Source organism: Carassius auratus, unplaced genomic scaffold, assembly GCF_003368295.1.
Source record: "Carassius auratus strain Wakin unplaced genomic scaffold, ASM336829v1 scaf_tig00029804, whole genome shotgun sequence".
NCBI classification, from domain to species: Eukaryota; Metazoa; Chordata; class Actinopteri; order Cypriniformes; family Cyprinidae; genus Carassius; species Carassius auratus.
In genome coordinates this window covers 319481-337448 of record NW_020525797.1, presented here as the reverse complement: position 1 = coordinate 337448, position 17968 = coordinate 319481, and the positions used below count along the sequence as shown (strand labels likewise).

Below are 17968 nucleotides of genomic sequence, written 5' to 3'. Positions count from 1 at the left end.
ATTGGAGAATAGCACATGCATCCAGTGTACTCGTGTAGGTCAGTATATATCAAAACTCTGCTTCATCATGTAGATTATCTCCTGGCTCAAATCTGAAAAAATATTACTGACACATTAAGATATTATAAACATTAACATCATAGTTTTCTGGAAAGCTGCTTTGAAACAATGGCTATTGAAAAAAAGCGCTATAGTAACAAATCTGACTTCACTCAAATTGACTGATATTTTATCACATACTGTTTTATCTGAGATAGTCGTGTATCTGTTAGATTCAGGATTCCATGGTAAAGTGGTTAGTTAGTTAGTGGTAATGCTAAAGTTAGACTGAGTTTCATATGAAATGGAAAAAGGCATTTAACCACACGCTAATGACGCCTTTGCAGTATCTGTGTTTAAGTCAACCGCAAACATTCAGCAATGTTCAAGCACAACTGTTTCCTGCAAATCTACACAGATGTAAATCAGATGCAAAAATGTTTCTCGTTTTGGGAATTTGTTAAAAATAATAATAATAAAATAATAATAATTGTAATTCTTTAGGAGGCTATAGAGTCAAACAAGAAAATGTTTGTGTTTCACAAGATTAAAATGATTTGTTAAAAGTATTTTGTATTCTTTAAGAGAGAATTTCATTAATCCACCCCTGAATTACACTTACAATCCTAAAACTCAATCTACATGTTTTCAAGGGCTGAGATGAAAGACAGACTCTGAGGTAGTCACAGGAGCTTCCTGTGAAAGTCACAAAGCGGGTCTGATACGTGTTTGATCATCTTCTCTTGGCGATAGGTGCATATTCCACATGATCATCCTCTTTAACATCCTGTAAAAAAAGAAAGAAAGAATAAATTCAGTCTTATGTATGTCTTTGACATCATTATGTTTTTCAGAAGCATTTTAACTTGTTAACCTGACCCCCCATTATGGGACTCACAGCTGAAAGTGCTCTACCTAACTTATAATTGTAATAGTTTCCTATTTCAGTGTGTTACAAACATAATTGTGGTGTCTTTAGAAAGAAGACCCTTTGGGCTCGAATGACAAGCCGGAATGAAAACAAGCCGAAATGAAATAGCAGTAACGAAGTTATTTTAAAAAATGTAAGGAGTAGAAAGTACAGATAATTGCGTGAAAATGTAAGGAGTAGAAGTAAAAAGTCGGCTGAAAAATAATTACTCAAGTAAAGTATAGATACCCCAAATTTCTACTTAAGTACAGTAACGAAGTATTTGTACTTCGTTACTTGACACCTCTGGTCAGAGCGCGTCACCAGCCCTCAGGAGGGAGCACCAAATTCAAATAAACTATCTTCCGCCTATTTTTCATTCATTCTTTTTTTCCGGTGGATCGCCTCATTCTGTTTGTGACACTGTACGCTGCAAAACCATGCCGTGTTTTTACTACAAAGACGCAGTTTCCGACCGTGTTATTCCATAACGGACGCAAACAATTCTGTCGCTGAAGAAATGAAACATAAACAAATGAATTATGATCCATATTACAACGTTATTGCTTCGTTGGACTAAACGTGCTCCATGAGATTTTGTTCAGTGGACCCTTACCTTTCTAACTAAACCGGGATTTACAGCTGTGGATGTGTTTATGACTCGTTATTACAACGGATCTGGTATGTAGCTACAGCGTTTCTAAATGTAGCACATACAGTCTTTATAAGCTTTCCATTGAAAAACAGCGATCTGTCGTCGATGCTTGAGGCTTAGATCTTTATAATGATACATACATTGTCAAGATTAAATTTGTCCCGTTTCATTTAATCTATTCATAAACACTGACACGTGCGAGTTGAGTGGCTTTGAGGACGAGGGCATTCTGGTGCAGGCTAAGAGAAAGTTCAGTATCTGAAACTGAAGATTTAAATTGTGATGACATCAGCTGACAGGAAATTCTTCATCAGAGGCTCATTTTGAGCACCGGAAGCATGAACTAACCCAGACAGCAAGCAGTTTCGGCCCAGATCTGGCACACATCTGGCCCACATGGATTTCATGCGGGCCAGATGTGGGCCGGATCTGGGCCAACACTATGTTGCTGTCTGGGAAGGGACTTTCTGATCTGTTATCCTTTAGTTACATGGTAAAAGGTTTCTGTGCACTGAATATTGATCCTACGAATTTATACTCGACTCTCTAATATGGAGCCGCTTCGTGCTTTTGGCTCTATCACACAGATGGACACACTGTTGAAATGACACAGATACACAACATTATTTAGTAGATTACCGGTATCTGTGCTTCTCTTTTGTAGAATGTAGGCTCAATGTAAGTGATCTCGTCTTCATGAGTCTCAGCTGTTTCAACAATAAAAATTATGGATTAAAACATAGCATTTCTGCATTTTTAAAGAAGCATCAGTGAGACAACTGAATAGTGCTGCATAGTGTGATGCATAGTGTGTGATTTAACACTTACCTTCTTTGTCTGTTTGTCTACATTTCCTGCAAATACAAACTATCATGACTGCAGCAACAATCAGCAGAGATCCAGCAGCAGCAGCAACAGAGATCAGTACTTTAGATGTTGAGTCTGAAAATATGCAGATAGACACTCATTATGGTGATCTATTGAGAAGTGAATGAGTGAAAGTGAAAGTAATATTTTTCTGCTTTATTTAATTGAAAAAGCTTTTAGTTTATTCCAATCTCTACTGTGTCACTTCGCTTGGAGAAGGAACCAGGAGAGTACTGAAGTAAAATATTTTAGTTAAATTCACAAGGAGAAACAAACAGATACGGGACATATGAAAGCGGACATTGAACTAAGAACAGAGGAAACAAATCAAAGACAGACACAGGTGGGATAAAGCTAAAAACACAAATTAATTAAACGGGAAACACATGGAACTAATAGAACTGAAGACAGGAACAGAAAACATGACCAAATAAAGAAAACAGGAAGTGTTGTCCACAACACTGACATACTGCGGCTTACAGTAAAAATCAAATTGGACTTCATTTTCTTCATTTCAGGCTTAAACACCTGTAGTATGCATATAAATATTTACAGTACATACAATTCATCCAATTGAAAAAAAGAAAAACATAGCTCAACAATTTTCAAAAATTTTATTTATAAGCATAAAATACTGAACATGTCTTGAAGATGTGCATTTACTGAGTACGTCCGAATGATTGCACTGTATTTTTTTGTTATTATTATTATTATTATTAAATGCTTTAATTCATTTTAAATCCATTTTTAATCATTTCAAAATGTTATTCTTTGCTTTTGTTGCTTTTTCTAAATATTTCACTTTAATTTATGTAAAACACTTTGGATCACCACTGTGTATGAACTGTGCTATATCAACAAATTTGCCTTGCCTTTTATCAATGTAACCAGCTACAGTCATTTAAATCAACTAAACCCATTTTAATCAAATTTGTATAAATTTATATTATACACATAAGAGCTGCTGTACCTGGACATGTGTGACAGAGTTTGCTGATGTTCAGATGTGTGGTCTGGTTTGTGATGGGATTGTTGATCACACAGCTGTAGCTGTTTTTCTCCTGATATTCCACCTCCAGAGGTAGAGAGAGACTGATGCTGAGATCAGACACACTGATGCTGGACAATAAACTGTTTCCTTTGTACCAGGAGAGAGTCACATGACTCACATTCACCACTGAACACACCAATGAACAATTCTGCTGTGATGAAGAAGATGATGAAGAACATTGTGAAGAGTTTCTGCTGATGACAGGAACAGACAGATGAGCTGAGAAAGATTAGAAACAAACATGTTAAGTGAGAGTTTGTGATGTCATTCAGTGAAAACTAAATATTTAGGATGCATTTACTTTTAAAACTATTGCAAATAAAAGACAAATATTTATCTCACCATAGACAGTCAGATTAAAACTTTTGCTAACATTTCTGATCATCTGTAGTGTATAGAGTCCAGTGTGTTCAGTTCTGGTGTTTGTGATGGTCAGAGATCCAGTTTGATGATCCAGCTTCAGTCTGTCTCTGAATCTCCCGTCAAGATCATCTTCATATACAGTGATTCTGTCGGCCAGTACATCGATTTCAGCTACTGAAGTGTTTTCAGATCCAAACCTCCACTGAATCAGATCATCATCCATTATTGCAGTGAGACCAGAGTCTAGAGTGACTGAATCTCCCTCCAGCACTGACATTGACTTCACTTCATAAACACCAAATGTACCTGAAGAGTTTGATCAAAGATGAAAAGGTAAATAATTTTATTGTCTTAACTGCTCTGTATTCAACAGTGAAATGAAGAACAAAGAGGAAAAATAATAAATGAAAGGAGAAATAGATAGACAGGGTTTGGGAGATAAATCATCATTAATATATATATATATATATATATATATATATATATATATATATATATATATATATATATATATATATATATATATATATATATATATATATATATATATATATATATATATATATGGCTTTGGTGAGCTCATGTGAACAGACTGACTGAATCTGTCCTTAATTTGATCTCCTGCGATCCAATAGATTGTACAATAATTTTCCTGTTCAATTTCAGAATGTATTTTACTCCGATATAATGAATGCAAATCAATCTTATTACCCTATATAAAAATCAAAGCATGACCTAAATCAGCAAAAACATTAAATAATAATAAAAAAACGTACATTTGTAACTTACCATCCAATTGCCACAAACACAAGCAGAACAAAACGACAACATGAACCATTTTCTCTGAGCACTCTTAATATTATAATGAAACTCTATGAAGACAGCTCAGACTTGACAGAAGTGTGATGTAAGTGTGTGTGTGTGGATCCTCCCCCAACAGGATTCGACCACCCTTCACTGACCACACACTAGGGTTTCAATTAAATTATATCTAATATATGGCATTTATTCAGATACACTATATAGAGGCAGAAAACAATCTCTACAGGCAGTTTGTTATAATGGGATTTTTTTAACTTAATTTATAATGCTCAGCCTGTGTGGATGTGCTATAGCTATAGTGTCTATGAGTGATGAATAAGAATAATTGGTTCCTGTAACTCTCAATGGACTGTTTCTCATACATCGTAAAGTTTTTTTTTTTTTTTTTTTTGTAAAAAGTATTAAAAAAGGAAATGAAAACACTCTACCCACCTAACCTACTACTGACCCACACGCAAACTCGCATCCAGTAAAACACAGCGTGTTTCCATCCAATCTGCTCACACTACATTTCATTGAAGATAAACGTGACCACAGAATGTTTCACTTTGACACATCAACTATGCGCATTGCTGATCACGTTCATTCTCTTCGCTAGAAGAAGACAGAAAGAAAGAAAGAAAACATTTTCTAATGGGCGTGTTTAAATTTAATGTGGTTATATATATATATATATATATATATATATATATATATATATATATATATATATATATATATATATATATATATATTGTATTGTGTATTTTGCAACCATAGAGGTGGCTGAAAATGTTCTTCACCTTCAAGGCATTTAAGCGAAACGAAAGTAAACTTTGCAATAGATTACGTGCTTTTCTGAGAAACGAGCCTCGAAACGAAAATGAAACTCTTTATGGATTTAGCCTATGTTTCATAAGTAATATCATTAATACATTGATCTACAGGTTTAGGCTGGCGCTGGTCTCACTGAATAACCAGCGGATGAGTGCTCAAACGTTAAAAGCTGACAATAGTTGCACAAGCTAAAACCGGCATACGAGCAGGTGTATGATAGCTTTCAGCAGCGATAACAAAATTGCATTGTAGATATTTAACTTGCTTATTACTGTGAGTTGACTAACAGAAAACGAATATAATAACAACACGATAAGCACCGTCCTCCTCACCCATCTGACATACCTACAATAATAGCAAGAAGTTACTATCGCTTTCTTTATACAGCAACAGCGGCACCAGCACAACTTGTCCCTTTTTAATTACTTTTCTTTTCTTGTTATTACTGAATTAGCTGATTGATCAGGGAAACAACTGCTGCAATCATGGGAGGCTACCTTGTGCTCACTTTGTTTGTTTTTCTTGTTGATGGTAAGTCATTTGAATTAAATTGCATGTGATATTTTCTTAAATAAATGTCTCTGGCAATCTCTCTCTCTCTCTCTCTCTCTCTCTCTCTCTCTCTCTCTGTCTCTTTCTACACTGTATATAGGTTAGTATAAAATCTAAATTTAAATAGAGCGAGTACTGCAAGTACACCCGGCTGCAGCCTGCAGATCGAGGCGGGGCTGCACCTGGGGTGTGGTTGCACGTGTAGCCCCGCCCCACACCTACTCTGATTGGTTCAATCGTCTTTCATAGACATTCATGAAAGGAAATGTGTGCGAAGTTAGTGTAAAACAGAGTTGTTTAAAAAGCCAAAAACGCTGTGCAGTTTTACAAAGCCTTTATTATAAAGCAGGTGTTTAACTGTTAACTTGTCTCACTATGTCTGATTTATTGAATCACGAGATGTTAGCTGCTGCAAGTTTAATCTTCTAGACCAATCGAATTCACAAAAGAATTAGAGACATTCTTAAACACTTAATGTGAAAGTACGTGGCTTTATGCATTAAACATGTTTTAAAAAGACCAAACTCAGTAAACAAATTATTATTAAAGCATTCTACTCAGAGACAAGCAGATATGATGACAGAATACGAACTCAACACATTTAATTACGCGTTAAGCATTTTCTTCCCATAACCTGCTTGTCTGTAAATAGAACGCTTTATTAAAAGTTTGGATAGACCCAGACAGCAAGCAGTTTCGGCCCAGATCCGGCCCACATCTGGCCAACATGGATTTCACACGGGCCAGATGTGGGCTGGATCTGGGCCGAAACTGCTTGCTGTCTGGGGAGCGGAATGTTGCTGCTCGGATCGTATTCGAATTCTGAGTATGGGTCACCATACTTGGCTGTATTCACTGTCAGTTTCACTGTCACTTTCAAATTAACTCACCAATTGAGTATACACTCTAAACATAACAGTCAAACAGAAAACGAAAGTTTTGCTTTGATATTCAAAGAAATGATTCCAGCCTCTGTTTCACTTCACTAATATGACCTTCAATGGTTGACTAAATAGATGATAAAGTGTTCAAGTAGTTAATGTATTAAATGTTTATCTGCGATTATCCTACCTCACATTTTTTTTTTTCACCATGAAAAATGTACAACAGTAAATCCCATCTTCGGTGATTGTATTCGCCAAAATCATCTTTTGCCATTTAAACAACAAACAGTTAAAGTTAAGAAAGTCAAAAATATTGTTTGTCACTGTCTCCAGGTCTGGTTGCTGACACATCTGGATTTAACTTGCTGTCAGTGATGGAGGGACACAATGTGACTCTATGCACAGGTGTTATCAAACAACAACGTGACAAGATGCTGTGGTATTTCAACAATACTCTGATAGCTCTGATCAATGGAGATCCCAGTACTAGTTGTCTGTATTATGGTGTTGGAGGGATATTCAGAGACAGACTGGATGTGGACTATGAGACTGGATCTCTGACCATCACAGACATCACAACTCAACATGTGGGACGATATGAAGCAAATTTCATCCAAAGTAAGAGCACGGGAACCAGCCAAAGCTTGAATCGAAACAGCAAGTGTGACGGCACAAAAATCACCAGAAAAATGAGCAACATCGGCGAAGCCATAAAAACTTTAAGTGTTTCTGTCACTGGTGAGTATCATTCAGTCATTCAGGGATCCATTCACTCACATGCTGCATTTTACAAACAAATATGGTTAAACTCAGCAATTCTTTGAATGTGGATGTTTAGATGGTATTAAAAATATTATAATTTGGTCCTCTAAGACATTTTATCAGAATTGATCACTTTGACTAGTGATGTTCCTTATTCCACAATAACAGCCGATATTAGAAACAGGACACTGTAGGTGGTTTGTTCCTTGTTTGGAAAGGTTTTCCTGCAGCTACAAATAAATAGAAATGGCTTAAGAAAAATAAATGAATTAAAAATAATACTAAATAAAAATAACTGTGTTTTTTTATTTATTATTATTTATTCATTATCATTCCCTTGTGTTTTCCAGCCTCTCTCTCTAGTACTGACAAACCCAACATAGTATCATACAATGGGGACAAGGAACAAGAGCATGAAAGCAGTATGTTTTCTCCTCCCTTCCTTCTTTATTTATGTACAATAGATCACAGAACAAATACTAGTTCATTTATAAAGGCACATTGTTCTAAAGAGTGACCGCCTCCAACATATTCCTCCATATTGATCTCTGACAGTTATATTCAGGTTTATCAGCAATGATTTTATTGTTAGTATTATAACTGTTATTTTATATATAATGTTATTTATTTTCAACTGACTGTAATCTTAAATATCTTATTTGAAATAAATCAATCAAAAGATTTAGCAATGTATTTAATAAGCAATAATCTCAGAAATTTTAACAGAGGAATAAGTCTTTCAGATCTCTATAGGATCTTTGAGAGGGTCCATAAAGAGAATATATCCAGTGAAAACTGTACAACAGACTGTCAGATTCACTCACACTAATGTCTCTTTTCTTAATTCAGGTCTGTCCTTAGGTCTTATAGCTGGAATATGTGTTGGTGTGTTGCTGATAGCTACAGCTGCTGTTCATGGTGTGATTTACTATCATTGCAGGAGATCTAGCAAGGGCAAGTATCAGCTACATATAAGAATTTGACAGAAAAAACATCTTTATTAAGCAAAATTAGTGTTTAATTGTCTTTGCGGTTTTTTTTTTTTTAACAGAAAACATTGAAAAAAACAAGTCTGAGCAGCTGCTGAAAGTCCCATTGTGAGGTAAGACACTGCGTTATTGTACATTGAACTTGAAATCAATTTATTTTAGCTATATTTAAATAAAAAAAAAAAAAATTAGTTGACTAACTTTCAACATTTTATTTAAATGTAGCTAAAATGAAGGTATACGGATTAATAAATGCCTTCCGAAGTGAAGCGATGCATTTTTGTAAGAAAAATATCCATATTTACAACTTTTATAAACGTTAATCTCTGAAGTAGCATCCATCAGATGATGTAGACCAGGGGTCGGCAATCTACAGCACGTGTGCCAACAGTGGCACGCAGATGGATGAACGCTGGCACGCGAGCGATAGCGAAAACTGCATACTGACGTACATTCTTAGGTAATAACTTCTCATAGTCACAAAGGAACTGATAGGAACTATAAAAACTATTAAAGTGTGAGAATTAAGTTGCGCTAGTCGCTGCACATACTTGGCGCTTCAGATCAAATCCTCAGCGGTCTAAATGCGCTCGTCAATCTCAAAATGACTGAGATGGCCAATCAAATCAAAGTAGGCGGGGTTTACTGTTCACAGAAGCAAAGTGCAAAGCGTCAGTTTAATGTTAAAGTTGGCACGTCATGCCGAAAAGGTTGCCGACCCCTGATGTAGGTATAGTGTAAACTCCTTTGAGAATATGCTAGTCTCTCGAGGAACAAGTTTTGTTTACAGCAAAGGAAAACCAGAGTCCTATTGGCTTATGCTGAAATCTCAGACATTTGTCTTTACAAATCTTTAATTTTGTACTACTAATTTGTGACTGGTGTTTTGTTTTGCTTTTTCCTCGGTCACTCGCGTATTCGTCATTGTGTTTGCCCACATCCTACGTCATCCGGTGGACAACCCTCTCGTGAACGTGCGCACGACAGGTAGCAAAGCTACAGATAAAGGTTTATTAAGTTGTAAATATGGATATTGTTCTTACCAAAATGCTTTGTGGCGCATCAAAGGGCCTTTATTAACCCCTCTCGGAGCTGTGTGGACTTCTTTTATAATGGATTGGTTCAGTTCTTATGGACATTATATTCTGGGCTACCATCCACTCCCATTATAAAGCTTGGAAGAGCCAGAATGTTTCTAAATATAACTCTGATTGTATTCGTCTGAAAGAAAAATGTCATACATGAGGCTTGAGGATGAGTAAATCATGCAGTCATTTTCATTTTTGGGTGAACTATTCCTTTAATATAACGTAATTTATGTCACCATGTTGCCATTTCACATCATCAAAATAATGTCGACCCAACATATGTATAAAACAATGTGCTGTTTATTTTTTTTAATAATACAAGTCTTTCATGGGTTTTTTACTGCACCTTTCAGACACATCACGTCTATTATATTAAGCCATATAAGCCTTAATACTCGGGGTTCCCTTTAAATGGAAATCTTGTTAACTTGATGACAGATGTGATGATTTTTTAAAACAAATAAATAAACTTTAAACATTGTTTATTTATTTCTCTTTGTTTTCTGTGATTACTTGTTTTCTTACAGAACGACAAAGGTCGAGCGATTTGACAAGATTGTAACAAGAACTGGGCCCCCTCAGACTCAAATATAAGGAGAGCAAATTAGTGGGAAGAACAGTGAACCAAATCTTTTAAAATGTTCATTAAAAGTACAAATTACTATTTACTAATTACTATTAAATTTGAATGTTCCTGGAGTGGCTGTTTGAGTGTTTCTGCAACCACGAGGTGGAGGCAGTCTCTGTAATACCTACCGAAATGGAAATGTTTTTTTCGTTGTACCTCGATATCTATTTACAAATAATCTAACTGTAACACTGTTTCTGAAATTATACAGCCAACACCTTGTGATTATTAGGAAAATGGACATATCTAGACTGTGTAAGTGTTGTTAAAATGCTATCGAAATTATTTTTATTAGCTTTTATTTGCATCTCTGTACTATGTATTAGCCAACTATGAAACTTACATAGCACAAAGTTGCTTTTTGAAGCTACAGTTCATTTCTCCACAGAGAAACATATTAAGCTATTCTGTATAAGAGAACCACTAATTTTACATAGATATATTCCACATGAAGTACTACACTACCCATATAATAGTATATAATACTGTCTGTGAAAACTGTTTAAATGCTGTAAACAAAAATTCACGTGTAGACCAAATAAGAGCTGTAAAAATCTCCCTCCTGATTATATGGGGATATAACCACCCCAAAATCATGGCATTAATCACTTACCCCATATCTGAGTTTGATACTTGCACTTCTGCCTCTTATTTTTTTTTTCCTATGTGTGTACTTTAGTGTAACAATTAAACATATCATATGCAAAAAAATAAAATAAAATTGTTTACTATTTGATACAAATGTTGTATTGTTTAACCAGTTTTAAAGTTTTACTACAATTTGTTCCTGAAATCCACACTTTTGAAATCAAGATAAATCAAAGGTAATCAAACCAAGCACAACCTAATAAAACAAGTTTCATGGATAAAGGGCTTTGTAAAAAAAGATCATGTTTGTGGATATTCTACTAATATTAAAAACACGTGGGCCATTCTTGAATGGCTTATTCTGCAATGGGTATAAAAAATCTGGTCCCATTGATTTGGAAACATGTTTCTTCTCCCAACATTTAGACTGATTTATTTAAATTTGTTCATGGTGTTTAAATCTCTGTTTTCCATTTGTTGTTCATATAGGAATCTACTTTAATAATGTATTTAATAATTTACTTACAACATAAATCCTATAACATATGCTTGCTTATGTGGATCAGTAGGCCTGTCCCTAAACACATATACAAGTAAACCCTTTTTTTTTTTTAAAACATGTATTTTATATTTATACAGGTGTGTAGTAAATGTCATTTATGTAATTCCTTCACCTCATCTGTCAATAAAACTCTTAACACAGAATCAGTTGAAGTCTTTATTCAGCAAAAGCAATCTACTTGTATCTTTGGAATGAAAATATACAAATTACTGTATGTTTTGATATAGCCATTTGTTATTAAACTACAAAACATTGTAATTGTTATAAGTTTTTAGAAAATAAGCAAAACATTGTTAAAGTACGACAAGGTTGTGGATTTCAAAACTTGACCTATACACATTTGAGTCAAAATTATTTTCAAGTGCACCACAATGCAGTTTATGATTAAAGACGTTTTTTTAATTTATTTTAATTATATAGTGCATTTTATCTACTAAATTTCTAAATTTTGGGGCAAATAAATAAATTAAAATACAGAGATTAAGCATGTTTATATTCCAGTTCATATGTGCATTAAAAAAACATCCAGCTTTCACTTTTGTTATTAAAAACATTTTTTTGAATGACTGAGTAAACAATTAGGAATGACACAGAATAATCATCATACACTTTAGAGTTCAGGAGATTGTGTTGAACAGGACCACATCCCTAAATGAATTGAAGCAACTGCCATGAGATTGGTTGATTAGATAATTACATTAATGAGAAATTGAACAGGTGTTCCTAATAATCCTTTAGGTAAGTGTAGATCTGCGATCTATTTACACTATGGGCCCTATTTTAACGATCTGAAACGCAAGTGTCAAAGCGCGAAGCGCAAGTAACTTTGTGGGCGGGTCTCGGCGCTGTTGCTATTTTCCCGGCGGGATAAATGGCTCTTGCGCCCGGCGCAAATCTAAAATGGGTTGGTCTGAAGTAGCTTCATTATTCATAGGTGTGGTTTGGGCGTAACGTGAAATAAACCAATCAGAGCGTCATCCAACATTCCCCTTTAAAAGCAGGTGCGCAAGTTCCATTATGGATTGCTATTATTATGGCGTATTTACCAGGCGCACGCCAGGAGCGGTTCACAGCCGAGGAGACTGATGTTCTTGTAAGAGCAGTGAAAGACAGAGAAGTTGTGTTGTATGGGGATGGGAGAAACCCACCCAAAATAGCGTCGGTTAAACAGGCGTGGGAAGAAATAGCCACAATTGTTTCATCGATTTTTTTTTTCCTGGTTCTTGACGGACAAACCAATTTGTCAGATGTCCTTATATACATATGTCTTGCCACTATCGGGCAAACAGGTCTGATCCTTAATTACTACAATTAGCCTGAATAATTTGTAAGCTAGATTTATGCCTAGATTTTATGCCTAGATTTATGGCACACCACAATGATTTCCGTCATCTCATGTGTTAATATTTTTTTAGTGTAACAATTTATGATTAATAACTGTTGCATCTGTGTAGATTACATGAGCAAAGTGTATGCGCGTTGTGCACGCTATACATTATGGTCAAGCATGCGCCCTTAAAATAGCATAATGAACAACGCGCAACGCGCCACTGACTTTAGACTAGGTTTTTTCTGGTCAGTGGCGCAATTGTTTAATGGAACAGCAAAATAGCACCAGGGATTGTTTGTGCCGGAACACGCCTCCTTTTTTGCGCTGAACCGCCCAGGGAGCGCAAGTTCATTCACTAGTTTAGCAACGTGCTTCTGTGGAGGGAAAAGCGCGCTTTGCGCAGGTGCAAAATAGGAATGACACATGCGTCGGTGTAAAAAGTCAATTGCGCTGGGTGCAAGATAGGGCCCAAAGTGCGTGAATCGGTGGGCGGGGCTAAAGAGGCAGTGATGGCGTAGTAGCAGGCGTTGATCATCTTCTGTGGAGGCGGTGTTTAAGCACACTATTACATCATAGAGTCCTACATTCCACAAACGTTGTTTTAGCAGACTGGCTTCAATATAAGCTGTTTTTAGACTAACAAGAAAGTATTGACTTCTAAAACTTGCTTTTATGAGACAGTGAGCCCATATATGTCAAAAGATCAAGGGAATTTCGATTTCTAATTTCATGACCCTTTTAAGGCTCCACCTGGCTCTTTCTTCTCTTTGGCTCCACCCCTTTTTGGCTTCAATAGCCATGTTTCCACTATCGAGCTAGGACCGGGCGTGCTAGTGCGTGCCAGGGCCAGCCGCGTTTCCACAGTCACTTCCGGGGCTTGATCGTGCCTCGCCGGGGCTTCCTCGGGGCCAACGGACAGGGTTTTTTGGCCCGACGAAAACCTTGGGCCAAAGCGGGCCAGCTGGGGCTAGAGGAGGGGTTATGAACAAAGGCGGAGTTTCTCCGTGTCTGGAGAGCGTCAGCGCGGATCATTTCAGAAAGATAACAGCTTTAACACCAGTATTAAAGACTTTTTAAAATCAGTTGAGCTCAAAACTCACTCTTAGTTAGCAGCAAGTGTTTGAAATAACTTGATCCGATGTGGATTATAATCACTAAACAATAGGCAGAAATATTTATAAGCGATGAAAAAGACTATGCACGCTAAACATTAACGTTGCATAGTAAACATGGTAAATATCACCGCTTGGATAAATCAGACGTCAGCTTCTTATTCTTTATTACAATTGTGTATTTATTAAGTAACATTTTAGGCTATCTGTCGTCTCGTTTCAAGAGTTTAGCTCCACATTGCATAACATCAAAATATAATAATGATTTTTGTTCTGGAGCTTTTATAAAAATAGCGAGTCTGCGCTGAGGATCATTTCAGAAAGATAACAGCTTTACCACCAGCATTAAACACTTTATTAAATAAGTCGAGCTCAAAACTCACTTTCAGTCAGCAGCGAGTGTTTGAAATAACTTGATCCAATGTGGATTATAATCACCATACAAGGCAGAAATATTTATAAGCTATGAAAAAGCACGCTAAACATGTTACCATAGTAGGCTAAACATGCACTGAAAAAAGTAATAAGTAAATTTACTTAATTTTTATTTGGCAAGTTTTTGCACAAGCATTTTTCAAGTAAATTTAACACATTTGGAAATTAAGTAAATCTACTTAACTAAGTTAAGTAAAAAATAATAATAATAATAAGTACATTTTATTGAGTAAAATTTAATTAAATAATATTAAATTAATGCATTTAGCAGACACTTTTATCCAAAGCAACTTACAGTGCATTCAGGCTAACAATTTTCACCTATCATGTGTTCCCAGGGAATCGAACCCCCAACCTTGAACTTGCTAATGCAATATTCTGCCACTGAGCTACAGGAACACTTCAAGATTTTGAGAAAAATAAGTGAAAATTTCACTTACTTACTTTTTTATTTTGGAAAAGTTTTTACACTAACAAAAAACCTGAAACAGATATTCTAGAAATTTCTAAATGTAAAATAATTTTTTTTAAAACAGTTTTATCAAATGAGGGTAAATAAGTCTCTCACTTCTGTCCCTTTAAACCAGTTTACAGCAAAGACAGCACGAAGGACTGGATGCACATGATAAATATTCTGCAATTAAGAAAACAGACAAAAGAAATAGCACTGTAAAACCCGATAAGTAACTTAACTCAAACCGTTTGAGTAAACAGATTGCCATTATTTAAACCATGTAGGTTTTTAGGTACAAGTTAACACCTGATGGCTTTTCTTCTGGGCTGTTGAGTTACAACAAATGTGTTTTAGAAACACACGGTAATAACAGCCAGAGAAAAGACTAAGACAGAAATCAAGGGTCAAGAGCCCAACTAAAGCAAACACTGATCTCTAACATGGTTACTTCAAATGAAACAATAAATCAACATCTAAACCTTAGTTCATTCTCAATAAGATCTTCTGTAGACGTCTGACAGAAATAAAGTCAGTCTGGTTATTAATAAGTGGAGCTGGTGATGCTGTTTGTGGGGTTGTTTAATCAGATCTTGAGAGATTTCATGTATTTTATTTCAGTTGATTTCATCTAAGGCTGTGTCTGAAGTCAGTTGTAGTAGTTCTTGTGTTTCTCTTTTCTTCAGTGATTCTGTTTGTTAACAGCAGCTGTTCATCACTAATTCTCAATCAGCACTTAGTTAATCACTTAATTACTTGAATGCAAAGTTTTAAAACTTACATGGTTTAAATCAAGGCAATCTGTTTACTCAAACGGTTTGAGTTAAGTTACTTATCGGGTTTTACAGTGCTATTTCTTTTGTCTGTTTTCTTAATTGCAGAATATTTATCATGTACATCTAGTCCTTCGTGCTGTCTTTGCTGTAAACTGGTTTAAAGGGACAGAAGTGAGAGACTTATTTACCCTCATTTGATAAAACTGTTTTGAAAAAAATTATTTTACATTTAGAAATTTCTAGAATATCTGTTTCGGGTTTTTTTTAAGTGTAAACACTTTTCCAAAATAAAAAAGTAAGTAAGTGAAATTTTCACTTATTTTTCACAAAATCTTGAAGTGTTCCTGTAGCTCAGTGGTAGAACATTGCATTAGCAAGTGCAAGGTTGGGGGTTTGATTCCCCGGGAACACATGATAGGTGAAAATTGTTAGCTTGAATGCACTGTAAGTTACTTTGGATAAAAGTGTCTGCTAAATACATTAATTTAATATTATTTAATTAAATTTTACTCAATAAAATGTACTTATTATTATTTTATTTTTTTTACTTAACTTAGTTTAATTTCCAAATGTGTTAAATTTACTTGAAAAATGCTTGTGCAAAAACTTGCCAAATAAAAATTAAGTAAATTTACTTATTACTTTTTTCAGTGTGGTAAAATATGACCGCTTGAAGAAATCAGACGTCAGCTCCTTATTCTCTATCGCAACCGTGTATTTATTAAGTAACTTATATTATCTGTCACAAGCCTCGTCTCGAGAGCTTATCTCACGTTGCCTATCATAAAAGAATTGCCTAATAATGTTTTTTTGTTCGGGACCTTTTATAAAAATAGAGATATTATCATTAATTCTAAATGTGACGGCTACTGTGGCTAATAAACAGAAACAGACTCGACTGAATAAGCAGCCTATTTTCATAAGCGTTAAAAATAAATAAATAAAATAGAAATAAGTGTATTTATGTGTAATTAATTTTGAGTCCTGATAAATTAAATCAATTCTATAGTTAAAACATTGATGCATTTGAATTTGAATATATAACAAAGCATGCAAACAAACGGCCGCTTTTATCATGTTTGTTTTGTGATCGCACATGTTCCAGGCACTTATTCCTTAGTTTTCTGATAACTTCTCTTTGACAGTGAAATAATGAGGTTTCGTGAAGTTGTTCTGAGAGGCGTGTAAAGGGCGTGTTTTAGTGACATGCAGCAGTGCTTCAAGCTCCACTGTGAAAACCCTGCGCTATTCTGGCCTCGGTGCTACTGGCCCGGGGCTATGAGCCCCGCCCGGCCCGCTTTAAGCCCTGACTCGCACTGGCCCGACAGTGGAAATGCGGCTATTGTTCTCTTCCTTCCCTCCAGATGCACCTCAGTCCTCACTTCTGGTGTTATCCTGTCAGACCCTTTTCTTCGCCTCTATCCCTGAATCCGGCAGCATTGCCTCGGACTACTGTGCATAAGATACCATGCTGAACCATTGCCAAAGCCCTCTCCCTCTACCTTTGAACAGTCTGATATGACACAGTGTTTAGTTGATTTTCCTATGTTTCCATTCAGTTTTCTATAGTCACTATAGTCTAGAATGAAGTACATGACATTTGCTCAGATTTTGCCCCAGTCTGCAGTCTGGAGAAGCTGACACTAGATGCTGAAGTCAGAGCCAGTCTATAGATTTGATTTGACCTATTTCATAGAAAAGTGAGTCATGTATGATGGTCACAGACTCCAATTTTTTTTTATTCTTAGACAATGAATCCATTCAGATGGAGGAGACCAGATGTCTGATATTTTGAGTGGATTTTAGAAAGCATATTGTTTTGTGAACCACATTAATGTCTGATAGTGTATGATTGCTTGATTCTCAGTTTTTTGCTTATCGGGAAAAACAGTGTAATTGACACTCAATACAGTTTAACTGAAATGTTAAATAATATTCACCTGATGGCCATAAATGTACTGGAAACCTTTGATACAGTTCAGAAGAAAACACTGGTCATTTTTATTTTAGCAGATGAAACCTATTTAAACTAAGAAATGTCACAATATTAATGGATTTCTGTTCTGTTTTCAACTTTAACAGTTTTTGTAAGATCTAATGTCATTGACCAAAACAACAACAGCAGCCACAGCAGCCACGCCCATCAAAGCAGTGACGACCAATCGGATCACAGCTTCAACTGTATCACAACACTGGACACAGACTTCTGGGGGTGTAAAAAAAAAGAAGTAATAATAGTGCTGTCATTTTTAACAAGATGGTTTATTCTCTGTCGCAATCTCAAAATT

At 35.6% G+C, this 17968-nt stretch overlaps 1 protein-coding gene and 1 long non-coding RNA gene across 2 annotated transcripts; both read right to left on the bottom strand.

Annotated features, from left to right (window-relative positions):
• Positions 1 to 395: 395 nt before the first annotated feature.
• Positions 396 to 2590, bottom strand: LOC113079900 (uncharacterized). The gene is made up of 3 exons (XR_003281777.1): positions 2433 to 2590; positions 2244 to 2311; positions 396 to 826 (listed from the first exon to the last, which is right to left on the bottom strand). It is a non-coding gene; the product is annotated as an uncharacterized LOC113079900 (long non-coding RNA).
• Positions 2591 to 2672: 82 nt separating this feature from the next.
• Positions 2673 to 5071, bottom strand: LOC113079893 (SLAM family member 9-like). Its single transcript, XM_026252125.1, has 4 exons — positions 5047 to 5071; positions 3865 to 4191; positions 3442 to 3741; positions 2673 to 2704 (listed from the first exon to the last, which is right to left on the bottom strand). Exons 1-4 carry the CDS (start codon positions 5069 to 5071, stop codon positions 2673 to 2675), a joined length of 684 nt encoding a protein of 227 aa, XP_026107910.1.
• Between the last annotated feature and the right edge of the window lie 12897 nt (positions 5072 to 17968).